The sequence below is a fragment of the Uloborus diversus genome, chromosome 1, assembly GCF_026930045.1.
Source record: "Uloborus diversus isolate 005 chromosome 1, Udiv.v.3.1, whole genome shotgun sequence".
NCBI lineage: Eukaryota > Metazoa > Arthropoda > Arachnida > Araneae > Uloboridae > Uloborus > Uloborus diversus.
In genome coordinates this window covers 200,115,103-200,139,895 of record NC_072731.1, presented here as the reverse complement: position 1 = coordinate 200,139,895, position 24,793 = coordinate 200,115,103, and the positions used below count along the sequence as shown (strand labels likewise).

The following is a 24,793-nucleotide window of genomic DNA, read 5'->3' as shown; positions in this document are numbered from 1 at the left end:
AATTTTCTTACAGAACATACCATGTCAACATTATAACTTGGTTCTAACACTTTGGAATAATTTTCATGAATATATCTATATTCCCAGTCCTGAAAAGAAAAAAAGCAGAATATAATTTATAGAATCATAATAGATAGGAACAGAAAATTCATCACATAATTTTGTTATCATTTTGAGCAATTGCACTAGGATGGTAACTTACTGGTAAAAACAATCATATTTTCACTTTTTCAAAGAAACTAAAAAACTGCGATTTTTAAACTGTTGTTGATCGAGAAAGCTTCATATGGGTTAGCTAGTTATTATTATTTCCGTATTGGAACAAAATAAAATAACATGAAATACACCCAAACCTGTTTTTTTTTTTGTGTGTTCTTTTTTTGTGCGGTGTATGAAAATTTCAATCAGATTGGGACTCAATTGACAAAGTTATTTTTGAAACGAGTGCAAGGTAGTATCTTCAACGGAAAACATAGACACCCCAATGAGAAGTCAAAGTGACCTCACAAAAAATTCCTTATTCAGGAAATTATGTCCCACTACTCGGCAAAATTATCATCACTTGGTTTATTTTGATTTTTTTTTAAGTACATTTAAACAAATACATTTCCTAGTTATTTTTAAAGTTTTTGGGTTATTTGCTACGTGAGACTTTTTTTATACGGTCCCTATCCGCGGCATAAAAATTTTTTTTTTAAACTGTGTTGCAAAAATAACTTTATAGCTACTCGTGAAGTTTTGAACAATTTTTTTCAGCTTTTTTTTTTATGCTGTCCCTATCCACCGCATAAAACACGTTTGGGTGTAACTTAAAATGACATAGAAAAAATGTCCAGAGCATTTAAATTTTACTCTGAGTATTAAAAAAAAACATGCACAAAAAATTGTCAAATTTCTGAAGTACGCATTGAAACAAATATTTATCATCATAGAAAACCAAATAAATTTCAAAAATTTTAGAAAATTAAATTATTTAAAAATACACTGAAGTAGTTAAGTTTAAATAATTCATACATGTCTTGATAAGAAAAGGTAACAATTGTCGAGTTTTATCATGCAGTATAACATTAAATTTGAAGAACAGAAGCAAACATTCATGTAATTATTGAGCTTAATTATTAGGAAAATATTACAGAAAAAAATAACATATTTTTAACTTCACATTTGTGCATATTTATAGCAGAAATATTTTATTGCATTTTCTTATTGAAGAAAGATTTCATTGAGTACATTGGCATCTTCAAGCCTTTGTATACATTACCATATTAAATGCTGTTAGGTTCAAATTTTTGAATAGACAAAAATATTCAATATTAATATAAGATGTTACAAATATAAAACGTCTAAGGACTATCGACAAAATTTTGGAAATAAGAGTTTTACTTACAACTTGATTCGTATAGATTTCATACAAGTCATTGTGCTTATGGCTGGTGTCAAAAGATTCACTGTTGACAAGATGGCCAAAGTGATCAAGGTTGCTAATATAAAAGAATATTCCCTAGAAAAGAGCATTCAATGATTCTGAAATTAAACACTCAGAACAACATTTATGAACTTTTCGTACTCAAAGAAATATACTTTATGTACTACACATTAAATTTCAGCAATTACAGAATAGAATGTTTCAAATGATAAGACATAGTTTTGAAGCGACAAACATGAAAATATATTATAAATAAGCAATTCCATTCCTGGCCTTAGAAAAAAAAAAGACAAGATCAGTTTGGTAAATAAAAGGCATATAAAATTATGATTGCTTTTTAGCTGCATATGGGGGGGGGGGGCTTTTATGTAAGCTGCAGGATGACAACTGTGGTAAGTAAATGGGTGAAGGTAATAATTTACCAAATACGGCTCGCACATACAATTTCTACAAATAATACGGGAAATGAATTTTGATGATGAAATAAATGACACCTAATGTGCAAGCATTTAAAAATTAATCACATTTATTTCTGATTTCAGCTGTATTGTAGGCACTTAAAAATGGATTGTAACAACCTTATTTCATAATTTAGCATCAAAAATAACATGACAAAAGACCTAATAGAAATGCAATATTTGGTATAGTAACTTTCTTGATCTCAGTAGGACATGCACTAAATCCTCCACTGTCCTCCAAGATACTACCCTAGCTCCCCAAATACACATTCAGCAAAATATACATTTAAAAGACTCAATGTTAGTACCAGTTAGTACCACAGCTTAAAAAACTATTAAGATATAAGAATATTAAGATATAAGAATATAAGATATAAGAATTTTATAAGATTATAAGAGTTAGGAATAAATCATTTCTATGAAAAATCTAAAAAAAAGCAGAACAATAAGAGATTTTTCCCCCTGTGACTTTTTTTTAAACATATCACAAAATATAGCTGATATTTTATTAACTCAAGAAAGGTTTTTACCTATAAGCAACATCAAGCATTCAACATTCTACCATATCTTCCATCAAATCTGTTCTAATCAATATTCTCTAGGGGTAAGGAGGGGGGGGGGGGGGGCAAATGTGAAAACTTTTGTTTCTTTATTTTTCAAAAAATATTATCAATTTTTCAGAGCAAAAGTGTTTCCATGAATGAATCCTCTTTTCTTTGTGCCAAAGAATTTTTTGACACTATTATTACTTTTTTTTTTCACTTTATTATATTTTTAAAAAATGAATTGCTGAAATGTGCTACCTTAGGACTTCTTTTTTAAAAAAATGTTTTTAATCCAATGAAAAAATTTAAACTTTGTTATAAATTTACCTGAGTGTTTATACAATGGTTTGCCATAATTAAACTTAATTTATCAGTCAGTTTAAAATGTGCTTTTACAAGAAGAAGGCTGAAGAAATTACATACAACAGCTGCTAAAAGAAGGAATTCATCACAGAAACACAAAATACAGGGGTGTCCCCATCCCATAAAAGCAAGGGTGCACCCCTCGCCTAAATATCGCAAAGACCCCCCGAAAAAGAGAAAAATACCCCTCAAAACAACCCCCCTAAAAATTTCAATGGCACATTCTGGCCATCTGCTGCCCCCCCCCCCCAGGTGGGCACCAGTTCAAAATAGCCCATCGCTTTAAAAAGTTTTGCCAAGAGGTAGGACAAATACTGCCATCACAGTAAAACATACAATGTTCACATGTGTCCAGTGTTCATATGACACCCCCCCTCCCTATATGTAATTCCTCTTAATAAAATAAGATCGACATTTAATAGCTATATTATAAATACTTACTTTGTCCCTCAGGTTTTTGCAGAAAGCCATATCAGGATCCAGAAGGCCATTAATGAAGGAAGGATAATTTTCAGGTTCTTTCAAGAGAGATCCTTGAATAAGGTATGCATGATTGATGTAAGGCACATTCCAAACGCCTCTGAAAAATGAAAAGCAATTTTCAGCAACAAGAGCCCATTAAAAAAAAATAAACAAAACAGGGTTAACTTTAAAAAAGCAAAACAGAAAGAGGAGCATCTCCCCCCCCCCCCTCCTTCCCAAACATACCGCAAAATAGTATTCGTATTGATAATTTACGAACTCATAAAAGGATTTCACAATAGATTTTCAAACAAGATTTAAAACCATAACCAGCTCTTTTTTTTTTTTTGTTAAGTCACAAGAACCTAAGTTTTTGTGCTATTTCAGTAACTTGTTTCTATGAGCGTAAGAATTATAAAATTTCAATTTAGCTGAAAATAATACTAAGAAATATCGATCTGCACGTTAGGGATTACTGCAAAATTCTTCGGAAGCAAAAATTTCGATGACAGTTAACGATGCAAAAAGATTGTACATTTCATAACATAGGTGCTTGTAAATGAAATAGAAGAACGGCGGAAAGAAATATTTATGCAAGCAATTGCTTGTATCATTCTAAAGAAACTTATACATGATTCATATAAAAAGCGACGTACTCGTACACAAAATATCGTATTGGACATTTGGAAAACCTGTTGTATTAAAGGTTGGGCAACCAAATCGGGATTTCGCCGTTTTTGCGATCCAAATTCGGCGTTGTTTGCGACATGGATGGTTTTTGTGTTTGCATCTTTAACACTGAAAACAGCAATCTCCTCATGAAAAGAAATAAAAATTGAAGAAACGGCTAAATGATCCAGAAAAAGAGGTAAACTGAATATTTTTCCATTCTGGTCCCCAGAAGTGGAGATGCGAAAAATCCCATAAATTGTGAACGACGAGAATAAACCCGGAAATTCTTATTTAATTTAATTTTTTTATTTTTTTTGCATACTTTTAACCCTTCACACAACTGTCGCGGCAGCGCCGACAACGTAAATGTCGTAATGTTGGGCGCTGACTGATACGAACTTTCAAGTCATTTTAATTCGTATGTCGAAGCATTCGCCGCCATACTTTCTATACTGAATTGCTCGGACACCTATCGAAATGGCTGAGTTCAAGTAAATACATAGAGCAGAGTAAAAGAACATCGCATGGAAAGGGTTAAATTACCTGCAAAATTTCCGCGGAACGTGATCAGAGTGCTGCGAAACATCGAGGTTATCCATTTGAAACTACAACATTTTAAGATTTCCAATATTTTTCGGTATCTTTAAAATGCTAAAGAGTCAAAAATAAGCAATTCATGGAGAGGCTTGTGGAATTTTAAAATACTGAAGACATAAAAAGAGAGGAATAAGTCAAAGGAATTAGCCACTTTTATTTCAAAAGAAACAAGTAAAGGACGTTTCATTAAAAAATTTGAATTTGCAACATAAGTTTTCAGTGGCTCAAAACGTCTTTTTCACAACGCTATCGGTCCTACAAATAATTATTATGCAGTAAAACCTTTGAGCGAAAAGCTGAACGAAAGACATTTGAAGTTCAAAGGTTCTCTCTCTTTTTATCTATAAGACATCACATTTCAAAAATATTGTACAATAGAGAAGAATTTTTCAAACTCTTAATATGTAAAGGTGTTTGTGGAGGCGAGGGATGGGGGGAGGGGGAGCTCGGTTAATTCAAAATTATCACGAATTAGTGGTGTACCTTTAGGGGTTGACAGGAGTGGGTTAGGGGTGACAGGACCCCTCTTCCTGTTGCGCATTGAGCGCAACAGGAAGAGGGGCGGCAATTGCCGAGATTGTTCAAAAAAAAAAAAAAAAAAAAATCACGATTTTAAGAAAAATACTTATTAATGACAATTTCGCGGAAAAATTAATTAGAACAGAGCTAGAAGGGGAAACTAATGCTCATAAAAAGAAGAATTTTGAATGTATGGCGCATTTCCAGGGTCAGCTTAAAACTTCTGCAGAGCAGTGGCGTATCTAGGAGGGGTGCGCGACGAAAATATTTTTTGGGATTCCAATAAATGAAGCAAATTTTTTTTATATCGGTAAGAATTTACAAGAAAACAAATTTATTATTTTTTCTTAGAAAAATCTGATATGATACACAATTTTTCAATCACTAAATTTACTGAAAAAGTTTTAGTTGCAAAATGGTTTTTCAAAATAAAAGAAGCTTCAAACATGCAGCAATAACATGTATAACTACTGGTAAACAGCAAAGCATCGTTTTTTTATTATTATTATTATTATTTATTTATTTATTTATTTTTATTATTTTCTTTTTTTCTTGCATTTTTGAAAATAAATATTTTATTTTATAAACAAATTAATAAATCTAAAAACTTATCATTTTTCTAAATCTAGTAGTTTTCTAAAACAAATCTGTGACTAGCAATAATTAAAGTGAACAAATAATCAGAAGAAAAAATAAAATATTAAATTAAAGTACTTAATAATTTAACTTACCAGACATACGACCGCCAAAGTTTTAGGATAGGCTACAAACATTGCAAAAACTCGCGATTGGAAATTCCCCGATTTCAGTATTTTATCGATGTCCTAAACGTCTTTAATTATAATTCTTTAGACCAATTTTACTTTCTATAATGTTCATTAATTTAGGGCACTGCTGAAAATTAATGACAGTTTTAAGGGTCTCTTGAATCAACTCAAATGCAAATGACTTAAAATTTTTGAGTCGAATGAGAGCGGCAAAATTAGAAATATACAAGTCCGCAATTACACAATTAGACACATAAAGAAGTTAAAAATAATGCTAACCACAAAATTATAACCGTCCAAACGGTAGAATAACATCGTAAAGAAAAACGAGCGAGGACAATTGAAGTGGATGTAATCGGATTTCGAAATGTGTGAAAAATCGGGACTGACGGGTAAAAGCGTAAGAAACGCCTAAGATGAGTAAATTTTGCACCTAATTTGTAGAATGCGATAAATATGCATGTTCTTGAAACCAAAATCCATGACTTTTGAGCTGAAAATCGTGACTTTCCATGACCATTTTCGATCATAGTCGAAATCAATGACTTTCCCTAACTTTCCATACGCGCGGACACTCTGTTAGCCCCCTCTCCCTAAAGTGGTCGAAGATATCAAAAATTGTGCTTTTCGAGTTTCATTTTCAAAAAATTACCTCGGACAATTCCTCCCCAAACACCTAACATTACGGAAAGACGGTCTAAAGCAGTATTTTTAAAACTACTATGTCAAAAACTTTCTGGGTGAGAAATCCCCGAACCCCCCCCTTTTATGTGAATATTTTTCCTTTTGCCATTACATAGATCTAGGTGATCTATAGTAATGGCTTTCTTCTTCCTCCTTAACCGGAAACTGAAAACACTCTCTATGTCTACGTAATTATATTTGCGTCTGACAAAACCAAAGCCCCCCCCCCCCCCCCTCCTCCTCATCTCGCATACTCCAGGTTTTTTTTTTTTTTTTTCCCTTGTGGCGGTTTTGCTCCAAGTAAAGTTTTTATAATGATTGTTTACATTTTCTAGTCAAAAGGGAATCTTTGTAATGTTTTAATTTCCATTTTACATTTTTATTTTAAGGTTATTTTTCCTTCATTTTGATAAGTGTGTAATTTATGTAATATTCTAGTGCTTCCAAAAAAAATTTAAAAATTAATGTCTTCTTGGAGAAAAAACAAAATGCATTGTTATGAATAGAACTGAAAAATGTACCCTGTCAATGGTTCAAGAACGAACACTATTAGTATTTCATTATAAATTGCAAATGTTGCCTCATCTTATTGAATTTCTGTGAAATAATTCGGGGAGGGGGACGCCATCCCTGAAGTTTGCCAGGGGCGCTAGATCCCATTGTTACTCCACTGTCATGAATTTTAAATCACGCTTTTAAGGCGTAATGCGAAACTCAAAATGTGAAACTACAGGATATGAGTTTTGCGTGGACTTGTAACACTATGAGAAGAAATAGCGGTTCTTCAGGATTTGAACACATTTCAAGGCCGCTCCAAAACTGACAGAGGAGCGAATTTCCTCTTCCTCATCCTCGCTCCCCCGGGGATGCAGAAGTGGATATGGAATCTTCTGGCGCGGATTCCATTCGAGGGGGGATGGGAGGGAATCTCGCAGAAGATCAATAGAGCGCGGAAGCTGCAACCGGAAAGATAGAAAACATCCGAGATTTTTCCTCCGGCCGGGCGACACAGAGCAGTTGGCTCTCTGGAGGTAAGCACACAACCCATCCTTTGGTGACATCCACCGAGGCCCCGCCTTCCCTCTAAATGAGTTTCAGACACAGGTTATCTCAAGGGGCAATTAAATGCACAGTTCACGGCTCGTTAACACCCGGGGCTGATTCGGCGAGATTGAAGTTTTGCTACAACTCCAAACTGCCTCCGCTCGGTTACTGTTTTAATGGACAGAAAGAAGCGTTGTTTCGTGAAAATTTCTCACTTTTATTGTGAGAAAGAGGGGAAATACAAATCAGACTTAAGGGCAAAAATAATTAAAATACATTGCTAAAATAGTTTACCTTCATGGTATTTATAGTATGGATTGAAATCCGCAGAAAATGATACTAGAAAAAAATCCTCGACATAAACCTAATTTTTAGATATTGAGGAAAAATTTATTGTTTCGATCTGTTCAATTTTATGCACATAAAAAGCTCAGTTAGGCTGAAAAATGTTTGTTCTTTCATAATTGTGCAATCAAAAGTAAACTTTTTTTTAATCAAAATAAAACAACAGTATCTAAAGATGATGCAAAAGAAGTTAGTTTAAAACTATAAAATTTGATAAAAAATTATTTAAAAAAATTTTTTTTTTGAAACTTTGGTGTCTGTCATTACTTTACAAAACAAATCAACGATGACGGAAAACAAAATTTTTATGCCAAAAATTACGACGAAACCTGTTACTTCACGAGAAAGTAATTCTCAAACCTTAACTTTCACATTCTTGAAAAGAAAAAAAAAAGTGAAATTGATTCTTAGCTCCCGGGATATGGTCTTCCAATTAAAATTAATATTTGTATTTTCGATTGGACATACTTTAATTTGCACAGAAATGACATCAGTTTCTCAAAATGTACTGTTTGAAATATATTGCCCCAAGGCGCAATAGGAATGCCCGAAAACTTCTTGTCTCCCGATTTTTACGACTAAACTATAAGGAAGATTTTTATTTTAGACGTTATTTTATGATGCATCGTATCTTAAGAAAATAATAATTAAATATTTTTATCAATTTAATGATTTTAATGCAATGAATATTTTATTCACTCCCTTGAATTTAGTTATATGTGAAAAATGTTAATGTTCTTCATTCCTTAATGCGTGTCTGCCATTCATCGCACTGGATTAACAATGATTTAAAAAGATATTGCACGTTTTCTTTTCATAAAAATAACCTAAATAATCTACGGAATATTATGTTGCACTAATATCATTTTAGCTTCATAACTTCTTTTAATTTATTAGGAACACATCTATGAGCCTATATTAATTTACTCTTATATTTTAAGAAAAAATAAGCCATTAGGGTCCGTTTTAAAGGGGTTTATGTGCACTTTTACAACCCAGAAGATGTTGTCCATTAGCAAAAGTGACCTTCAAATAAGTGAAATTTGATGTTATTTTAAAGGAAACTACCAATCGGCAATTTGAAAATCGTGCCTTTTGAACGAGGTGCAAATCCAGTTCAAAATTCCACCTCTTGAAATGTCACAGGCACTTACACTGCATGGCTCTCTGCTCTGTTTTAGGGCCATTCCACGGAAAACAGCCATTTTGTCCCGCACGCGACGCCTGATTAATTTCATTAAAAATAATAATTTAAAAGGGCAATAAACAAATTTTTGTTTCTAAAGAAATCATTAACGTATATGCAATTTCCTAAGCGAAAAATTCCATCATTACCTTTTAAAATTATAACTTTTTAATGAAATATATGAGCTGTCACATGCAGGACAATGGCGTATTTTTCGTGGAATAGCCCTTTAGCCGTTGGGTAGTTATGTAGAAGAAAAAAAAAAAAAAAATTTCATCATGTTATTTATTTCAGCGGTTCTCAACCTGGGGAGCGCGCCCCCTAGGAGAGCGTAAGAGCGTTTCAAGGGTGGTACGAGGGTATAAAAATAATAACATAACAAAGTAAAACTTTCTATAATTTACCCAGTTTTGGGGACACATGTAAATGATCTCGACATTTTTGTTCGTTTTTCCAATTTTAGAACCAATATTTTCAGCCTTTCCAAGACTGAATGGCCTCCTTGATCATACAAAAAAAAATCTCCTATTGCGCATATATAATTAATTGTGGGAACTTCTATCACGGTAATTGGGGGCACTGAGAAATGAAATTACCGACTAGTTTCCCGACTAGTTCAGAGAAGTGGGAGTTATGCTGACAAGCATTGCTTCTAAAATCCACTTGGATACACTTCCTAATCATGTTCAGAAACAGGCAAATCTAAAATGTGACTTTCAAGCAAACGTTCAAAGGCGCTACTGATAACGAATGTGCAAACATGAATATGAAAAGCTATTTCCTTGTTTATCCGAAATTTCGTGAGAGCGATTTGGATTACTTGCCAGCCTCACCTAAATCCCAGATTCTTTTCAATACATTTGCTTTGTTTTTTAACGTCATGTTTTCTAATAACAATATACCCGAGATAAAAATTGTGTAGGAATATAAAATTTCGTATATGAAACTATCTACAAGACGTTCCGTTTTAACCTGAAAGACCTTTATTTTCGCAACCGTTAGTCCTAGATGTATACTTCCAATTGCAAAAATGTTCAAAATCAGTTGCAGAGTTAAGATTTTGAAAGTTTAAAGCAAAAATAAAAATGAGTCAAAAAATAAAAATTTAATTTTTTATACGGGCCCTAGGTCCCTTAAATTATATTTAAAGAAATAATCTCCATTGAAAACTATTACTGACACAAAAAACTTGACATTTGTGCGAGCAAAACTCAAGGAGACATTCCAGTTTAAAGTTTTAAAGGACCATACAGAAGATGAGATTGGAACTTATCGCCCTTTTAGAAGAATGACAGTTCGTCAAAGTAAGGTAAACAAAGTATTTATATTTCTCATTTCTATTCAAAAATAATGCAAATGTTATGCCGTGATACGCATAAACATACTACAAAGCCTCGAACAATTTGAAAAACTACTCTATGCACACATATAGTTTTAAACGCTTGTTAAGCGCTATATTTTTCCCCAAAAGGTTGTACTGACGGCGAGTGTAAAGTGGTGTAAGTCACAAAACACTGCGTTTCATATCTCGGTGAATATTGGTCGTACTAATTTCAAACTTTTTGTGTTGGAATTCTTTTTCCATGGAGATTATTTCCCTAAACATAAGTTAGGGGACCTGGGGCCTGTATAAGAAGTTAAATTTTGTATTTTTTTGACTGATTTTTATTTTCACTTCAAACTTTCAATATCTTAACTCTGCATCTGATTTTGAACATTTTTGCAATTGAGAGTATACATCTAGGACTAACGGTTGCGAAAATAAAGGTCTTGCAAGTTAAAACGGAACTCCCTGTATATTTTTACTTAAATATCCAGCTTCATTTCAGCTATTTTGGCAACTTAAGCTTCACATTCCGATTGTAGCTATTTGTACTGACCCTAAATGGTGTGAGGTGGGAGGAGTAGAGGAGGGCGTGACCGCATATCCGTGTTCAAAGGGATTCTCTTTCTTATAATGAGGTTGAGAACCCCTGATTTTTTAAATTAAAGCACACCAATCACCATGGTACATATTTAGACGAGGGTTTTTATCGGATGGGACGACTATAAAAGAAAATGGACGTCATGAGCGACGTGCCCGCTGGGAAACGCAGATCGGGTGCATCATGATACACATTAGCACAATTTGACTAATAGAGTTTTAATTTAAAGTGTGTCAACAACAAACTTTTGTTGCAGTGGTCAACAAAGCTCATTGCCATTTACTAAAATAGAACTATAGTGAAGCGAAAGCTTTGATAATGTTGCCACTCACAAAATTCTATATTCCTCGAAAACCATTCAACATCGTTTCGAAACCGGAACTAAATCCAACTTCTATGACGTCAGCAGCAGGAAAAAACCACTCAACTCCAAAGGCGGAGGAACCACGCACACAGATGCCGTAAGTGAATTGTCCTTTTCTTCTAACTTTGATTAAAATATCATCGACTTATATTTGATTCTTTTCAGAAACTTCTGCATTTTTAACCACATCTATGCCCCATAATGAGCAGACTGATCCTTTTCCTACTGGTCAGTGTGATGGTGCTTTTTCTTCTGATGGTCAATCCGACAGACGGCGCACGAAAGGGGGGTGGTCGACGAAAAACCAAATCACGGATGTCAGGATCACAGAGAATGATATTCTACACCAACCCCAGGCGGAAAGAGTATTACGATAATGAAAATGTAAGTTGCTAAAAAGCACGGAAGTTCGTCTGTCGTATAATTGATTGCAGAAAACTTTCCAAGCAGTCAACTTATCAAAAAATTACAATTTTATAGAGCGTGAAATTCCTGACTTAAACACAACTTTTACGAACACGTTGATATTTTCTGATGATCAAAAATTATTCCTTTTCTTCAGTTGAGCTTATGGCTAAATTTAATTGAAAAATTTAAAAACAACTTAGTTCTTACCCTTACAATTTACCTCAAAATCCAGTTTTCAGTTTTTGCTTTCACTGCATTTTTATATTTTAATACGTTGTTCTTCTAAACCTAAAAGGAGTTGTATTAAAATTATGATAATAAATTATAATAAGCCTCTGCTTTTCCTATTTATTAAATGTTTCCATCTCTACATAAAAATGAAGTCTCCAAAAAGCGCCTGTGTGTTTAAACGCGAAGAACTCGAGAACTACCAAGCCGATATCGCTGAAATGTTCAGTTTGTTTCTTTAAGCCCGGAAAAGGTTTCCAGATCGGTTCGAAAAAAATTTAAATGGTAGTTCTTTTTTTATTGTAATTTGAGACCCATTTTTCATATAAATTCCCCCAATATATGGGTGATAAGTTGTCCGCACATATTGATATTTGGAAACATAATTTGCGTTGGAAAGGGCTGATTTCTCGGCGTTTTAAGCAATTTGTCCAATTCCCAACTCCAACAAGCTATAGGGGGCACTGCAATCACCGTCGAATGGCGGATGAAAAAGATGAAACAAACGCATGCCGTAGCGTATAAAATGCAGATAAACCTAGTAGTTTTTGTATGTACGATGATTCTTTTCTTTTATTCTTTTTAAATTATTATTTTTTTTAAGTTTTGTGAATATTCTGGCTCACATAGAAAGAAATGAGAAATCAAGAAGCATTACTAAACGTCAGAAATTAATGCAAATCACGTAGTTCGTAGTTCTCAATCACCATTTCCACGATGTTGAATCACTTACATTTTCATTGTGACTTGTTTACTTCTATCAAGCATTGAAATACTTATCAATGCTAGATAGAACTACATTTACATTGTGGCCATAAGATTGACAAGAATAACATTTTGGTAGATAATTTTAATAACATGACACTGCGATTTATTATCAAAAGAGGAAGATGATACTTCTTTGTCTTGTTTGGCTAGCGCTAATTGTTTTACATTTGCAGCTGAGTTATTTCTCAAATTGCCGAATCGGTTAATTTTATTTTTTTTCTGTTTCGTATGCATCTAATTTCTGAATTAAATGATTTAATTCTGACATGCTATGCAAATTATCAATAATATTCTCACGGATATATGGTAGTAGTTTTCTTTTTTAATTGATCTTCCATTATTTCTTTAAACTTATCGAATTCTGTAATTCGCAACTTCAGAGCTCGAATACGCTACCTGGCGGTGGTTAACAATACAAAAGAAAAAGGTAAAACATTCCATTCCACGTGTTTTCTTTGGGGTAAATTACAGGCTTCAGATAGTTTATGGTGTAACGTTATTTCAGAAGAATAAAAAAGGAAACTTCCCACAAACACGATGAAAAATTACTGCCATTCACGAAGCGTAGATTCAAGTTATAAGTTACGGCATTTGTTTGTTTTACCTTTTTCATCCGCCATTAGACAGTGGCTGCAGCGTCCCCTATAGTTTATAAGTGTTGCGAATCTTTCTACCATTTTATTCCACTAATAAAAAAAAAGGCTTAACTGATAAACGAAATCTTGCCAAGGGTTCTTTCCTTGCACAATCACAATACTAAAACTATAACCCTAAACAAATTTTTGGCGAAACTCTTCAGCCGGTAATGTAAGAAATAAAGTAAAGTTGGCGCACTATTTTAGCGATTAAAATTCTCAGCTTTTGGTTTTGCTAGTTAAAATTCTAAACGTTCTTTCTCGCGGTAAAACATTTTTCATTTCGTTCTGCGATAATATTTTCAAGAAAATATCTGGTATGCTGCCCATTCCAGATAAATGCTGCTGCAAAATAAGGTTACTTAAATTAGTTATTTTTAAATTAGGCGGTAATGAAAGCTCAAATTCTTCAGCTAATGTTATCAAATCTTCCTTTCGAGCTTCAGATAAAGAAACCCCCTCATACTTATACAAATACACACAAAACAATAAAAAATTTTACCTGGTATTCCTGTTTCAAAAAAATAAATAATGCTTCGAACAGACAAGCATATTCGTTGCCAATTTTGTGCCAATGCGAAGTTGGTTAATCCAGACTTGTCTTCTGTTTACACTTTCGCTATTTACGACAATCAATTCACTTTGTAAAGGTAAATAATGAAAACTAAAATTATTTTGAGAAGCTCGAGAATACTATTAAGGGACAAATCAATTTCTGTTGCTGAAAGCAATCTAAGTCACATTGGATGCGTTAATACATACTCATGTCAAACTGCTTATGTTTACCTCAACAGACACACGTGGAATGCAATGTTCTACCTTTTTCTGTGATCTTTTAAATCACCGCAGCGTAGCGTATTCGAGCGCTGGAGTAGTAAATTTTCTAACTGAATCAAGACGGGAGTTATTCGCGTTTTTACCTCGAATTTTTTAAGGCTTCGCTGGATTTCTCGCGCTACTTTCTTCATTAAAACCATCAGTAAAAAGTTGGCATATTTTAAGTTTTCTTTTTGATGCCTTTGGAAAGAGCGACTTTTTTTTTAACCCCAAATCTAACTCGATTTAAAGCGGAAGATCCAAGCTTATATCTCAATTGGAAAAAATCTTATGAGTGTTTAAACCAGGATTTAGAAAACATCTTCTCCTTTCAAGTTATTAACGTTTTATTTTGTGTTGCTATGGCTACATCTTTTAGCTTCTTCGTTTCTTTCTTCTTTCTCATTTTAAATTCTTAAAAGTATTTTATTTATAGTAAGCGATCCACAGTCCTGATACGTTGAACGAGGAAAATAATGCCCTTTAATTTGGGGCAATTCCATGCGTAATGAAATGACGTTTTTGAAAAAAAAAAAAAAAAAACAGGAAACAAAAGTTAAAGAATTAGAGTGAAATGCTTGGAGCTTAGGTCAAGTTATCGGTGCGCGTTTTAATTAGCAAAACATAATCTTTCTATTTATTTTGGAGCGGGAAGGTAAATTAACATTTGCTCAAAGAGCTTCTTTTTAAACTTCATAGCACGAGCACAGCCGTGCGGGTGCAGCTAGTTGTATAGATAAACGATTCCTGAAACGCTATTCGCAAATTTAACAATTAAAGCCAACAGTTGATCAACAATTTTCCACTTAAGAAAAATAGTAAAATACCATTGCAAATCCCCCCCCCCCCCCTTCCTCCTTCGTATCGATTGTGTTCCTCAAGCAAGAGAAAAAACAAATTCATAAAACTGACGTACCTTCTTTCAATCGCTCTCTTTCCTTGCCAAATGAATATAACAAAATCAAAATAAATTTATATAAGAAAGCAATGTAGTATATCAAAAGGATGATACAGTTTAAGAAAATATTGTTTAGGTTTGATAGAGAAATCAAACTAATTCATCAAGTACAATAATTTAAATTAAAAAAATACTACAGTGAGACCTGTGTAAGTTGACCACTTGCGGTACACTACTTAAGTAGTCAACTTAAACAGGTGGTCAACTTATAGAGGTTGAATTATATGATAAGATCTAATTCTGTGCCTGCAAATAGCGGTCAACTTAGACAGGTGGTCAACTTACAAGGGTAGTCAACTTTACAGGTTTTACTGTACTGGCTTTTTCAGAACTTAAAAGCTCATATACTAGATGAAGTATTTTTATGAATGCAAAATGCTTTGGAATGTTTAAAGTATAACAAAGTCAATTATAGCACAAGAGATTCACTCTAGAAAGTAACTAGAAAATCGCTCGTGAAGATATGAAGGGTGAAAATTGCTTCCACATTTGAAAGAAGCAATTGCCTCTTTGGTGATATTTTGATAGTTGAAATTTTAACCCTAACTTCAGTGGATGAACCCTAAACTCCAGTAGGTAGCGTTTATTGTTGACCATTTTTTCGTTTCTTCATTCCAATGAAATGACAGTCTTACCAGAGTAAAACAATTAAGTTAACGGATCAAGTTCAAACTTGTCACAAATAAAGCCTTTCTCTGTTTGCAAACATTACCAAAAAAAAAAAAAAAAACATATCGAATTATCAAGCGGTGGCGCGAGTTTCATTGTTGATGACAGTCGGAGAGTTACTCGATCATTGGCTATTATATATATATATATATATATATAAATATATATATATATATATATATATATATATATATATATATAAATATATATATATATATATATATATATATATATATATATATATATATATATATATATATATGGGGTTATTACATCAGAAACAACAACCATGATTGGAATTCAATACCAAAAGTGCAAACCCAGCATCTTTTGAAAAAAAAAACTTTAAAAATTGATATCCATAGAATCTAATGGTTAAAATAACAAAATATACCTTTGCGTACTTCAAAAATTTAAAACTACTCAAAGTGTCTTTTACACTACAGATTAAGTTGCAGAGTAAAACATTTGTTTTACACTATAGAAGGCTACTGTATCATAAAGCATTTTATAGTTCATGCCTTTGATGAAAACTAAAAACTATATTTCCTAAAAAATAATGACAAAATAAGTGTTAGTTTTAACACATAACGCATACTTCTAATAGAAGGAGAAATTATATTGAACTTACATTGTTAAGTTCAATATTCAATAAAACTTAACAATGTAATTAAGTAATATCTTGTTATGTAATGTAATAACAAGATTTTGCCACTCTTTTGAATCATTGCACAACTTGATGTAAGGTACTTCAAATTAAAAACTTTTTGAATTATTTTTCAATGATTTAAACAAAAATATTTTTTCCCTCATCCCATAGGGAGCTAAAATCATCAAGGCTTCACACTTTGACTATGAATTTTTACTGGGACACAAAATTGTCTTCATCTGTGCAGCCAAAGGCGATCCAAGACCTCGAATAACATGGTTTAAAGATGGCATAGAACTTCATGCACATCCATACTTGCAGGTAAATATTTATTTTGCAATTTAACATCCAATTTGGCCAATAAAACTTTTTGGGGGGCGTTTTTTCACTGGATTATTGTCTAGTATTCGGACGGCATAATCGAAAGAATTGCACTACTATCAGATCGGAAATCAGACGAATTTAAGAATGAAATGATCAGCTTTGAATATATTCATTCGAATGATTTCTTATTCATTTGATTGGTTATTGAATGATTTTTTCGGATGATTTCATAACTGTTATTAGGCGAATTTTCAAATCATTTCATAGTAGAATGATCAGTCACTGACTGATTCTTTGGAATTATTTTGTTATTGAATGATCAGTTATTGAGTGGTTCTTTCGAAGATTGAATATTAAAATGAGTTAATAAAGAATAATTTTAAGGGAAATAATTTTAAGATTTAAAAAAAAAAAGAAAAAGACAACCAAACGCTACTTGAACGAAATAAAGTAGGAGAAACAGTCCTTATAATTCAGAGAACCTTATGGTAGTTAATTGGGAAACAAAACGAAAACAAGTGCTCTTTCTCAATTCGAGGTTAGGTTTGTTTAATCCAACTTCTTTTAAATTTTGATTCTAACAAATAAATTTATAATTTCTGAATTTAATTGTAGCAGGGAACTTTAGTGTGTATATCTGAAATGAAATAAAAAGATCGTAAAAAAATGTAGACCAGGTATTCTCCGAAATTGCTGTCTCTGCTTTCAGCATGCTAGAATCAACAATTGAACCCTTTATTTCAAAAACCTGTCAAACGTTAAGTTTTAAATTTTCAAAAACGCAGTTTTATCATCTTTTTAAAACTTTTTGACAAGAATTACAATATAGTAGACTCTCGTTTTATGCGGGGTTACGTACCACAGAAATGCAGCGTAAATTAAGACTTAATATTAGTGTTAAAATAAGGCCCAGGTTCAGTAGATAAAAAAAAAAATACTTCATTCTAGTGATGACTAGTTGTATAGTAAGTTTAATGTGTACTTACATCGATTTCTATGCTTTCTATGCACAATATGCATAAAGAAAACATAAATTAATTTCGTGTTCTGTTCATAGAAAGGAGCTGGCTATGATAGTCTTTTGGCAGTCATTAAGAATCTTTCCCTGTAGTTCTTTGTAGAGCATTAACGCACCCATGATCACTTGCGTCATTTCCATAATAGAATCTTCCTTCACTAACAAATCAGAAAGATTATTTCTATTGTCTAGGAATGACTCAAAATTTTCAATGTGAACATTTTTGGTTGTGCGTCATCGTTGTCGGTATGCTCGTTGGTTTTGTCTTCCTTTGTCACTTCTAAAAGCTTTTCTTCCAGAGTTCTGAACTGTGTGAGTTTAATAACTTTACTTTTGGAAAGAGCTCTGGAACTAATCGCATAAAATGTCCCCCGTGGCCCAAGCTCAATTATTAGCACGCCAAAATGCAGTTTATTACGTGTAATCTGCAATCTCAGTAGTTTGGATTTTGAAAGAGGAGAAAATTTGGTCTGTTTGCATTGCCACATCCCTGTAAAGCCGAAATTCATCCGCGTAAAATAAAATAAAGGTGTCAAATCATAAACCGTGTATAAACGAAACTGCATAAAATAAACCTGCGTAAAACGAGGGTCTACTCTATTTTACCTAAAAGGGATACAAACTTAAGAATATTTCTTTCTGTAAAAAATGTTGCAATTCCTGCTGAACAAGTTACTATGATGATATACTTTTTTTCTTGAAATTAGAATACTTGACATTTGACTGGTTTTTGAAATACGTTAATGACTCAACTGAGATTTCTAGAATAGTGAAAGGGCAGACAAGTTTGTCTACAGAAACTGCAGAAACCTATTTATGAACTTTTTATTTCTAGAGCACAGAGAAATTCTTAGAAAATTCTAATTCATTTTGCCAAATATCCTGCAAAAGCACCTTTTTTAACAAGTTTAAAAGTTTCTTAGATTTATTTGGCAGAACTTAATCTCAAAGGCTAAACTTGCTGACACTGCTTAAGAAGCTTCTTTACCTGCAACTATGATATGCCAAAACTCTTCAGACTGCTAAATATACTAACAGTAGTTATTTCAGTACTAATCTATATGTGTGTATTACAAGTCGCTCAAAAATTATTTTTAGAAATATAGAAAAAATTCTAGAATTAATGGCTCAGCTCTTCTAAGTATCCCAACAAACTACACTCCAACTAAAGATGTTTTAAATAAACTTGCCAAAAAATGCATCGTTTAGAAATTACATTGTGATTGACAAAACTTTTCCCTTATTATAGAAATATGATTAAACATATAAATATAAAATTTTAATGAAACTCACACTGATGGGCATCAAGATGATGTGAGTTAGCCCCATTAATGCCCTTTAAAGGTTATGTTTTGCTCTTTGAGTCCTTCCTTAGTATATTATCGTTAATTTTCTATGACCTCAAAAAATTTAAGATAAATAGTAGGAAAGAAGATTTAAAAAATTTCTGGTGTTACCAAAATTTTAATTCAGTTTTTATTTTTGAGCCACATTAGAGTATTTTCATTAATTTTTTGGTTGTGTGTGAGATTTGTACTATTGACATTATTACATCAATTACCACAGAGACATTTTAATATTCATCTCTTGCAGATAACAGAATGGCACACTGGAAATGACCACATCAAAAGTAAACTAGAAATTACCCCAGCCAGACAGATGGACTCGGGCACTTATGATTGTGAGGCTAATAACAAGTATGCCATTGACAGGAGAGGCTTTAAGGCAGATTTTGGTACCATCAGCAAATGAGATGATCAAACGGACACACTCTAGAGAGTACTTTTTTAATTTGATGTTAAAATTATAAAACAGGTGCTTTGAAGATATGACTCTCCGGTTCTTTCCTAGTTTTAACAAGGAGCATTTTAACCTTTTTTTTTATATGATGCTGAAAAACGTTGAGTGCAAAAATCTAGGTCTCTAATCTATTAGAAAAAGGTGTTACAAGCAAGGAATAAAGTTATGGGGGGGGGGGGATCTTAAGTTTTAATTTCAGTCAAAATTAAGTTTCATTAATATGTATCATATGTAAGAGAAAATATAAGAGAAAATATGTTCCATCTTCAGAAATGCTTTTGTATTAAACGCTTAACTGAGTCTTGTGTCTAAACCCCTCTGTCACATTTAAACATAGTGTACTGGCTAAAGATTCATACATGCTATCATGCTCCCCCAGTGGCGCACACAGAAATTTTGCAAGGGGTGGATCCAAGGTTGAAAGCCTCATTCTCATATCATATCCCAATACGCCAAGCCATCAAACATATTGACTTGATTTCATCGATTCCCGAGAATGAAAAACAGTAAAAAATAACCTATTGAATAAATAATTAGCCCTATTTAATGAAATATACCTAAATAAATAACACAAAATAATTTACGCTTTTTTTTCTCATAAATAAAAAATGGATTCAAATTCATAGAATATCATTTGAGTTTGTAAATACAAAACTAAAAACATGGTTACATCAGTGTTTTTTTTTTTTTTTTTTTTTTTTGTTAATCACCATTCTGCTTCTTATAGGCGATTCCTTACAGGAAAAGTGTACAATATTTTTAAAAAATCTTTTAACATGAAGATTATACTTTTTCACTTATTAGAACTGAAATTATTGCTACCTTTGTTTGAAACTATTCTATGTACAAAATACATTGTATCGTAATCAATCAGGGGGAAAAAACAAGACCTATGGGAGGGCTCCAAAACCCCTGGACCCCTCTGTGTGCGCCACTGTACTCCCTTGTACCAAAATTAACCAAATATTAATACTGTTTTTCATAATATATTATTATTTAACATGAAAAAAATCTTACTATCTTGCAGTGAAAAAAATAATAACCGCCTTAGAGATATAACCATAAAGTACAAAATGAAAACTTTTCTTCTCCTTTAAAAAAAGATGAAAGACAGTTATCTTATCAGAATATTTTAAACTATGAATTCAGAGTAAAGGCATGAAAAGTATCCCATCTCATTTTCTTCCAAACAACATAAATTTGAAAGATATTTATCTTGTGTTACATGTATGAACAAATAAAAACGAAGAAAAAATTAAATGAATAGCAAGTAGGAATATTTGGCAATTCAGATTGGAGTTAAAAACTTAAATCACTGGCAGAAAAAAACAAAAGCATGAAACTATTTTCCCTCTTAGATACAACCAGAGTTGGTTTTTAACTGGCATAAACTAATACACATGCAACATGCTTTAATAGCATTCTGAATAAAATCTAAAACTAGCAAAAGAATCAGTGAATACTTTATGTTGTCGTTTCAGAATCAACAGTAGGATGATATTTTACTGTCACTCTGAGGTTTAGATGTTTTACTGTTGCTTTGAGGCAACGATATATCAATAATTTTTTTCGAAAGGAAAAAAGGAATAAATAATATAGATGAATGAAGGATTTTAGAGCAGAAAAGAATGCCAAGAGCATCTTTTAGTAGTAGCATAGATGATAATACCCATTACTTTTTGCTCTAGGTTTCTCAAAATGAGTAAAATCAAGAGTCAATGAAAGTTGAAACAAGAAACCTGAGCAAGGTTTGCTACATCTACCAGTGGTTGATTTGTGCAGAATTCGCAAAGCTTTAACAGTTTGGTTGATTGGCAGTAAACAAGGATTCAATTACAATAGTTGTTTGAAATTGGTTTTCTAAATTAACAAATGCTTAAAAATAAACCTTTGATTAATTAAAGGTGTAATGGGGGGTTAGTAGGAAGCAGAGAAGTTATACACAAATACAATATGGGGGGAAAAAACAAGAATACAAATTAAATTGCTTTATTATTGAACAACAATAAAGAAACAAAACAAAAAAGACTGCAGGAAAAACTTTTACTAACTAGGAAAATTGCCCGTCAAGGTATGACGGGTGAAAATTGCTCCTACATTTGAACGAAGCCATTGCCTGTTAGGTGATATTTTGATGGTTGAAATTGTAACCCTAACTCCAGTGGATTAACCCTATCCGGTAGGTAGCGTTCATTGTTGACCATTTTTTCGTTTCCTCAATCCCCTGAAGTGAGTCTTACCAGTAAAACAGTTAAGTTACCAGATCGAGTTCAGCCTTGTCACAACAAAGCATTTCCCTGCATGTTAAGCATTAGCAAAACATATTATCAAATTATCATGCCATCATCGCGAGTTTCATTGTTGAATCTTGCACGTTACTCAATCATTGGCTATTATGAATATATATGAGGATGAGTAAGTCCATAAAGTATTCATGAACAAAATTTTGATAGATGAAACTTATAAAAACCAACAAAAGAGAGAAATTTTACTTTTGTATTTGAAATCCGAAAACTACAAAGTTTATCGAACAATGAAAAAACCAAGAAGAAAAGGGAGATACAGTCCTGGACATAACTATAAGACAACCCTAAATTTTACCAGAAAGAGGAAAAAAGTAAAAGTAAATTATGTATTATATAGTAATAAGAAAATAACATCAAAAAATGTTCTAGTACACATTTTTATTGTTATAATGAGAAGATTTTTATAGAACTGGGACAAAAGACAAAATAGCCTAGAAACAGAATTATAAGACAGTAAGCTTTATGTCCCACTTGAAAATTCATAAATCATATTTAATAATTTTCAAAGCCTCCACATGTTTAATACAATCGAAAATGCAATTCGGCATGGTTCTATCAGGTTCTAAAAAACATCACATGCTATATCTTCCAAAGATTAGAGAAATGTAATCTTTAATTCCTTAACACTTAAAAACTGCCTTCATTACAATAAACAGCTCGAGTCATGACCCCCCCCCCCAAATAGGTCTTCTAGAGGGTTCAAGTTCAGTGAGCAAAAAAGCCAAGACATTGGCCTGTTGAAAAGTATAGTTTTTTTCCATATAAAAATTTACCATATTTTCCAAGTTGCTTTTCCTTCCAATGAGAATTCATCTGATGCAGAATTAACTTTTATGTATATAAAGGCAATATTAGTCTTTTCTTAGGCAGAAAATCTGTCTCACATTATGACTAGATCTCCACCTATTTGACAACTTATTTGGGTGTCCGGAATTGTCCTTATGTCATGCAGGTCATACTGATGGCCATCCAGATTAAACTTTTTTGTTAGGGAAAAAATAGACCATACCACTTTCAGGTATAAACCAGGTTTGTTTGTTTTTTTTTTTGGTGAAACTTAAATGCTTTTTTTTTTTTTTTTTTTGTATTTCTCTGAAAAAGTAGAAAGGTGGGCGTTTGTTCCTCAATTTAAGATATTTTGTACATGAATTTTCAAGTAGTACTCATAAGTTAGGAAAACCTAATCTGGCAGCGCCATAATGCTCTAATTAGGATCTATGCTCTCAACCATAGATATTGCCCCTAATAAGCGAACTTCAAGATGTCTAAGATCATTGCAGTTGGCATCCTCTCTTATGTTGTCAAGAACACTGGTTGCTTTATTTGAGGAAAAAACAAAACTTTTTCAGAAGACTATTGCGCTTTTCTTTAGAACATTGAAGAGGAATGTTTAAAGTGTCAGATTGCTTTCAACGTGTAATTAATTGAAGCACAGGTTCCATGAAGTTGCCAAATTTCAACTTTCATTTTCTTTTAATTTTGTGTTTTTCCAACACTTTTGAGGCCTTGAAACCTGCCAGAAGTTTTAAACTTTTATCAAGCAGTGACACTGATTGCAAACACTTTCATAAGTAGTTGAAGCTTATTTTTACTTTAAAAGGAAAAATTGTATGCCTTGGTAGTTTAAAAGAAAAGTATCTGTGTTACATCTATGCCCATAGTAAAATATGAAATTATTTTCAAATCATTTCAAATTAATTGTTTCCATCAAGTTTTAAACATTGTAGTGATTAAAATAATGATTACAGTGAAAAACCAACGTAAATAAAGTTAACACTTTATTTACATTGGTTTTTCACTTTAATCATATTGTAGCACAAAGCTTATTTGATCATTTTTCATTTAATGATTAAAATAACAGGTTGAATTTTGACTCTAAGTACAAAATTGTATTTGACTACAATCAATATCTCTTATTTTTTGTAAAATATTTATTTTGTCTTATAATTCTGCCCTGAAGTGTTTAATAACATCAACATTATCAGTATCATATAAAGAAAAATAGCACATTATAAGAATAAATAAATAATGGAGTGTCAAACTAAAATAAATATTTCTTAGTTTGAGAAAACATATGATGTCAACCTATAGTTCTCAATTTGAGAAAACATATGAAATATGTTAATATTGCATCAATTTGCTCAAATGTATAGTATTGTGAATTTTACTGTGTTGTTACTTATAAGTTAAGAAAGAAGTCATTCACTAAAGGTACTGTGGTCAAATGTTAAATATAATTGTATCTAAATTTGTAAGGCAGTACGGAACGTTTTCAGAAATTTTTGGGAAGAAAGTCATAACTTAATTAGAAAAAAAGAAAAAAAAAGTTTTTGTAATGTTAAGACATGAAAGCAGTCAACAATATGAAAGGGGAGGGGGACTGCTTGGGTATGCAAAAAAATATTAGTAAATATCGTGAATTTATACTTAGTCAAAAAGTAACAAGCATAATTTACACTCGCTTTCTGGCTGTGAGAGTAGTTTCTGCTACTCAGGTTAAATTAACTATAATGGACTTTCTACTTCTTACACTGAAATAATATTTTCGCCAAATGCAAACTAAACACCATATGCAACTTTTTTTTTAATTAATTCAATTTTCTTCAATTATTTGTAAACTTTTCTGACCAGTTATAAATTCAAAAAACTGAAATGCAAGTTAGAAATATTTTCAATGAAGAAAATTAAATTTTGTACCAGGAATTCAGATGAAGTTTAATAGAATCATGCTTTTTATTTACAACACATTGTTCGGTAAAATAATATTTGAGAAATTTGACACCCAGTTTCTCACCAAAAGGAGGCATTTGGGCTCTTACAATGCAAAATTGAAATTTATCCAAGAGCATTCAAATCA

At 32.3% G+C, this 24,793-nt stretch overlaps 2 protein-coding genes across 2 annotated transcripts in view; one reads left to right on the top strand and one right to left on the bottom strand.

Moving 5' to 3' along the window:
• The window catches only part of LOC129234119 (multifunctional procollagen lysine hydroxylase and glycosyltransferase LH3-like), a 61,435-nt gene that overhangs the window by 9,359 nt on the left and 27,283 nt on the right, over positions 1 to 24,793 (bottom strand). Inside the window, 3 exon segments of the mRNA XM_054868010.1 lie at positions 21 to 89; positions 1,388 to 1,501; positions 3,234 to 3,372. Coding sequence (XP_054723985.1) covers positions 21 to 89; positions 1,388 to 1,501; positions 3,234 to 3,372 — 322 coding nt within the window.
• On the top strand, positions 7,428 to 20,190 carry LOC129234118 (immunoglobulin domain-containing protein oig-4-like). The gene is made up of 4 exons (XM_054868009.1): positions 7,428 to 7,524; positions 11,523 to 11,741; positions 16,660 to 16,809; positions 19,424 to 20,190. The coding sequence occupies exons 2-4, from the start codon at positions 11,559 to 11,561 to the stop codon at positions 19,580 to 19,582; spliced, it is 492 nt and encodes a 163-aa protein (XP_054723984.1). The 5' UTR covers positions 7,428 to 7,524; positions 11,523 to 11,558; the 3' UTR covers positions 19,583 to 20,190.

Excerpts from the sequence above, each read along its gene's own strand:
- LOC129234118 (XM_054868009.1), top strand. The coding sequence starts at position 11,559 with ATGAGCAGACTGATCCTTTTCCTACTGGTCAGTGTGATGGTGCTTTTT. Across the intron at positions 11,742-16,659 it reads AGTATTACGATAATGAAAAT|GGAGCTAAAATCATCAAGGC; the intron begins GTAAGTTGCTAA and ends CTCATCCCATAG. Across the intron at positions 16,810-19,423 it reads ATGCACATCCATACTTGCAG|ATAACAGAATGGCACACTGG; the intron begins GTAAATATTTAT and ends CATCTCTTGCAG.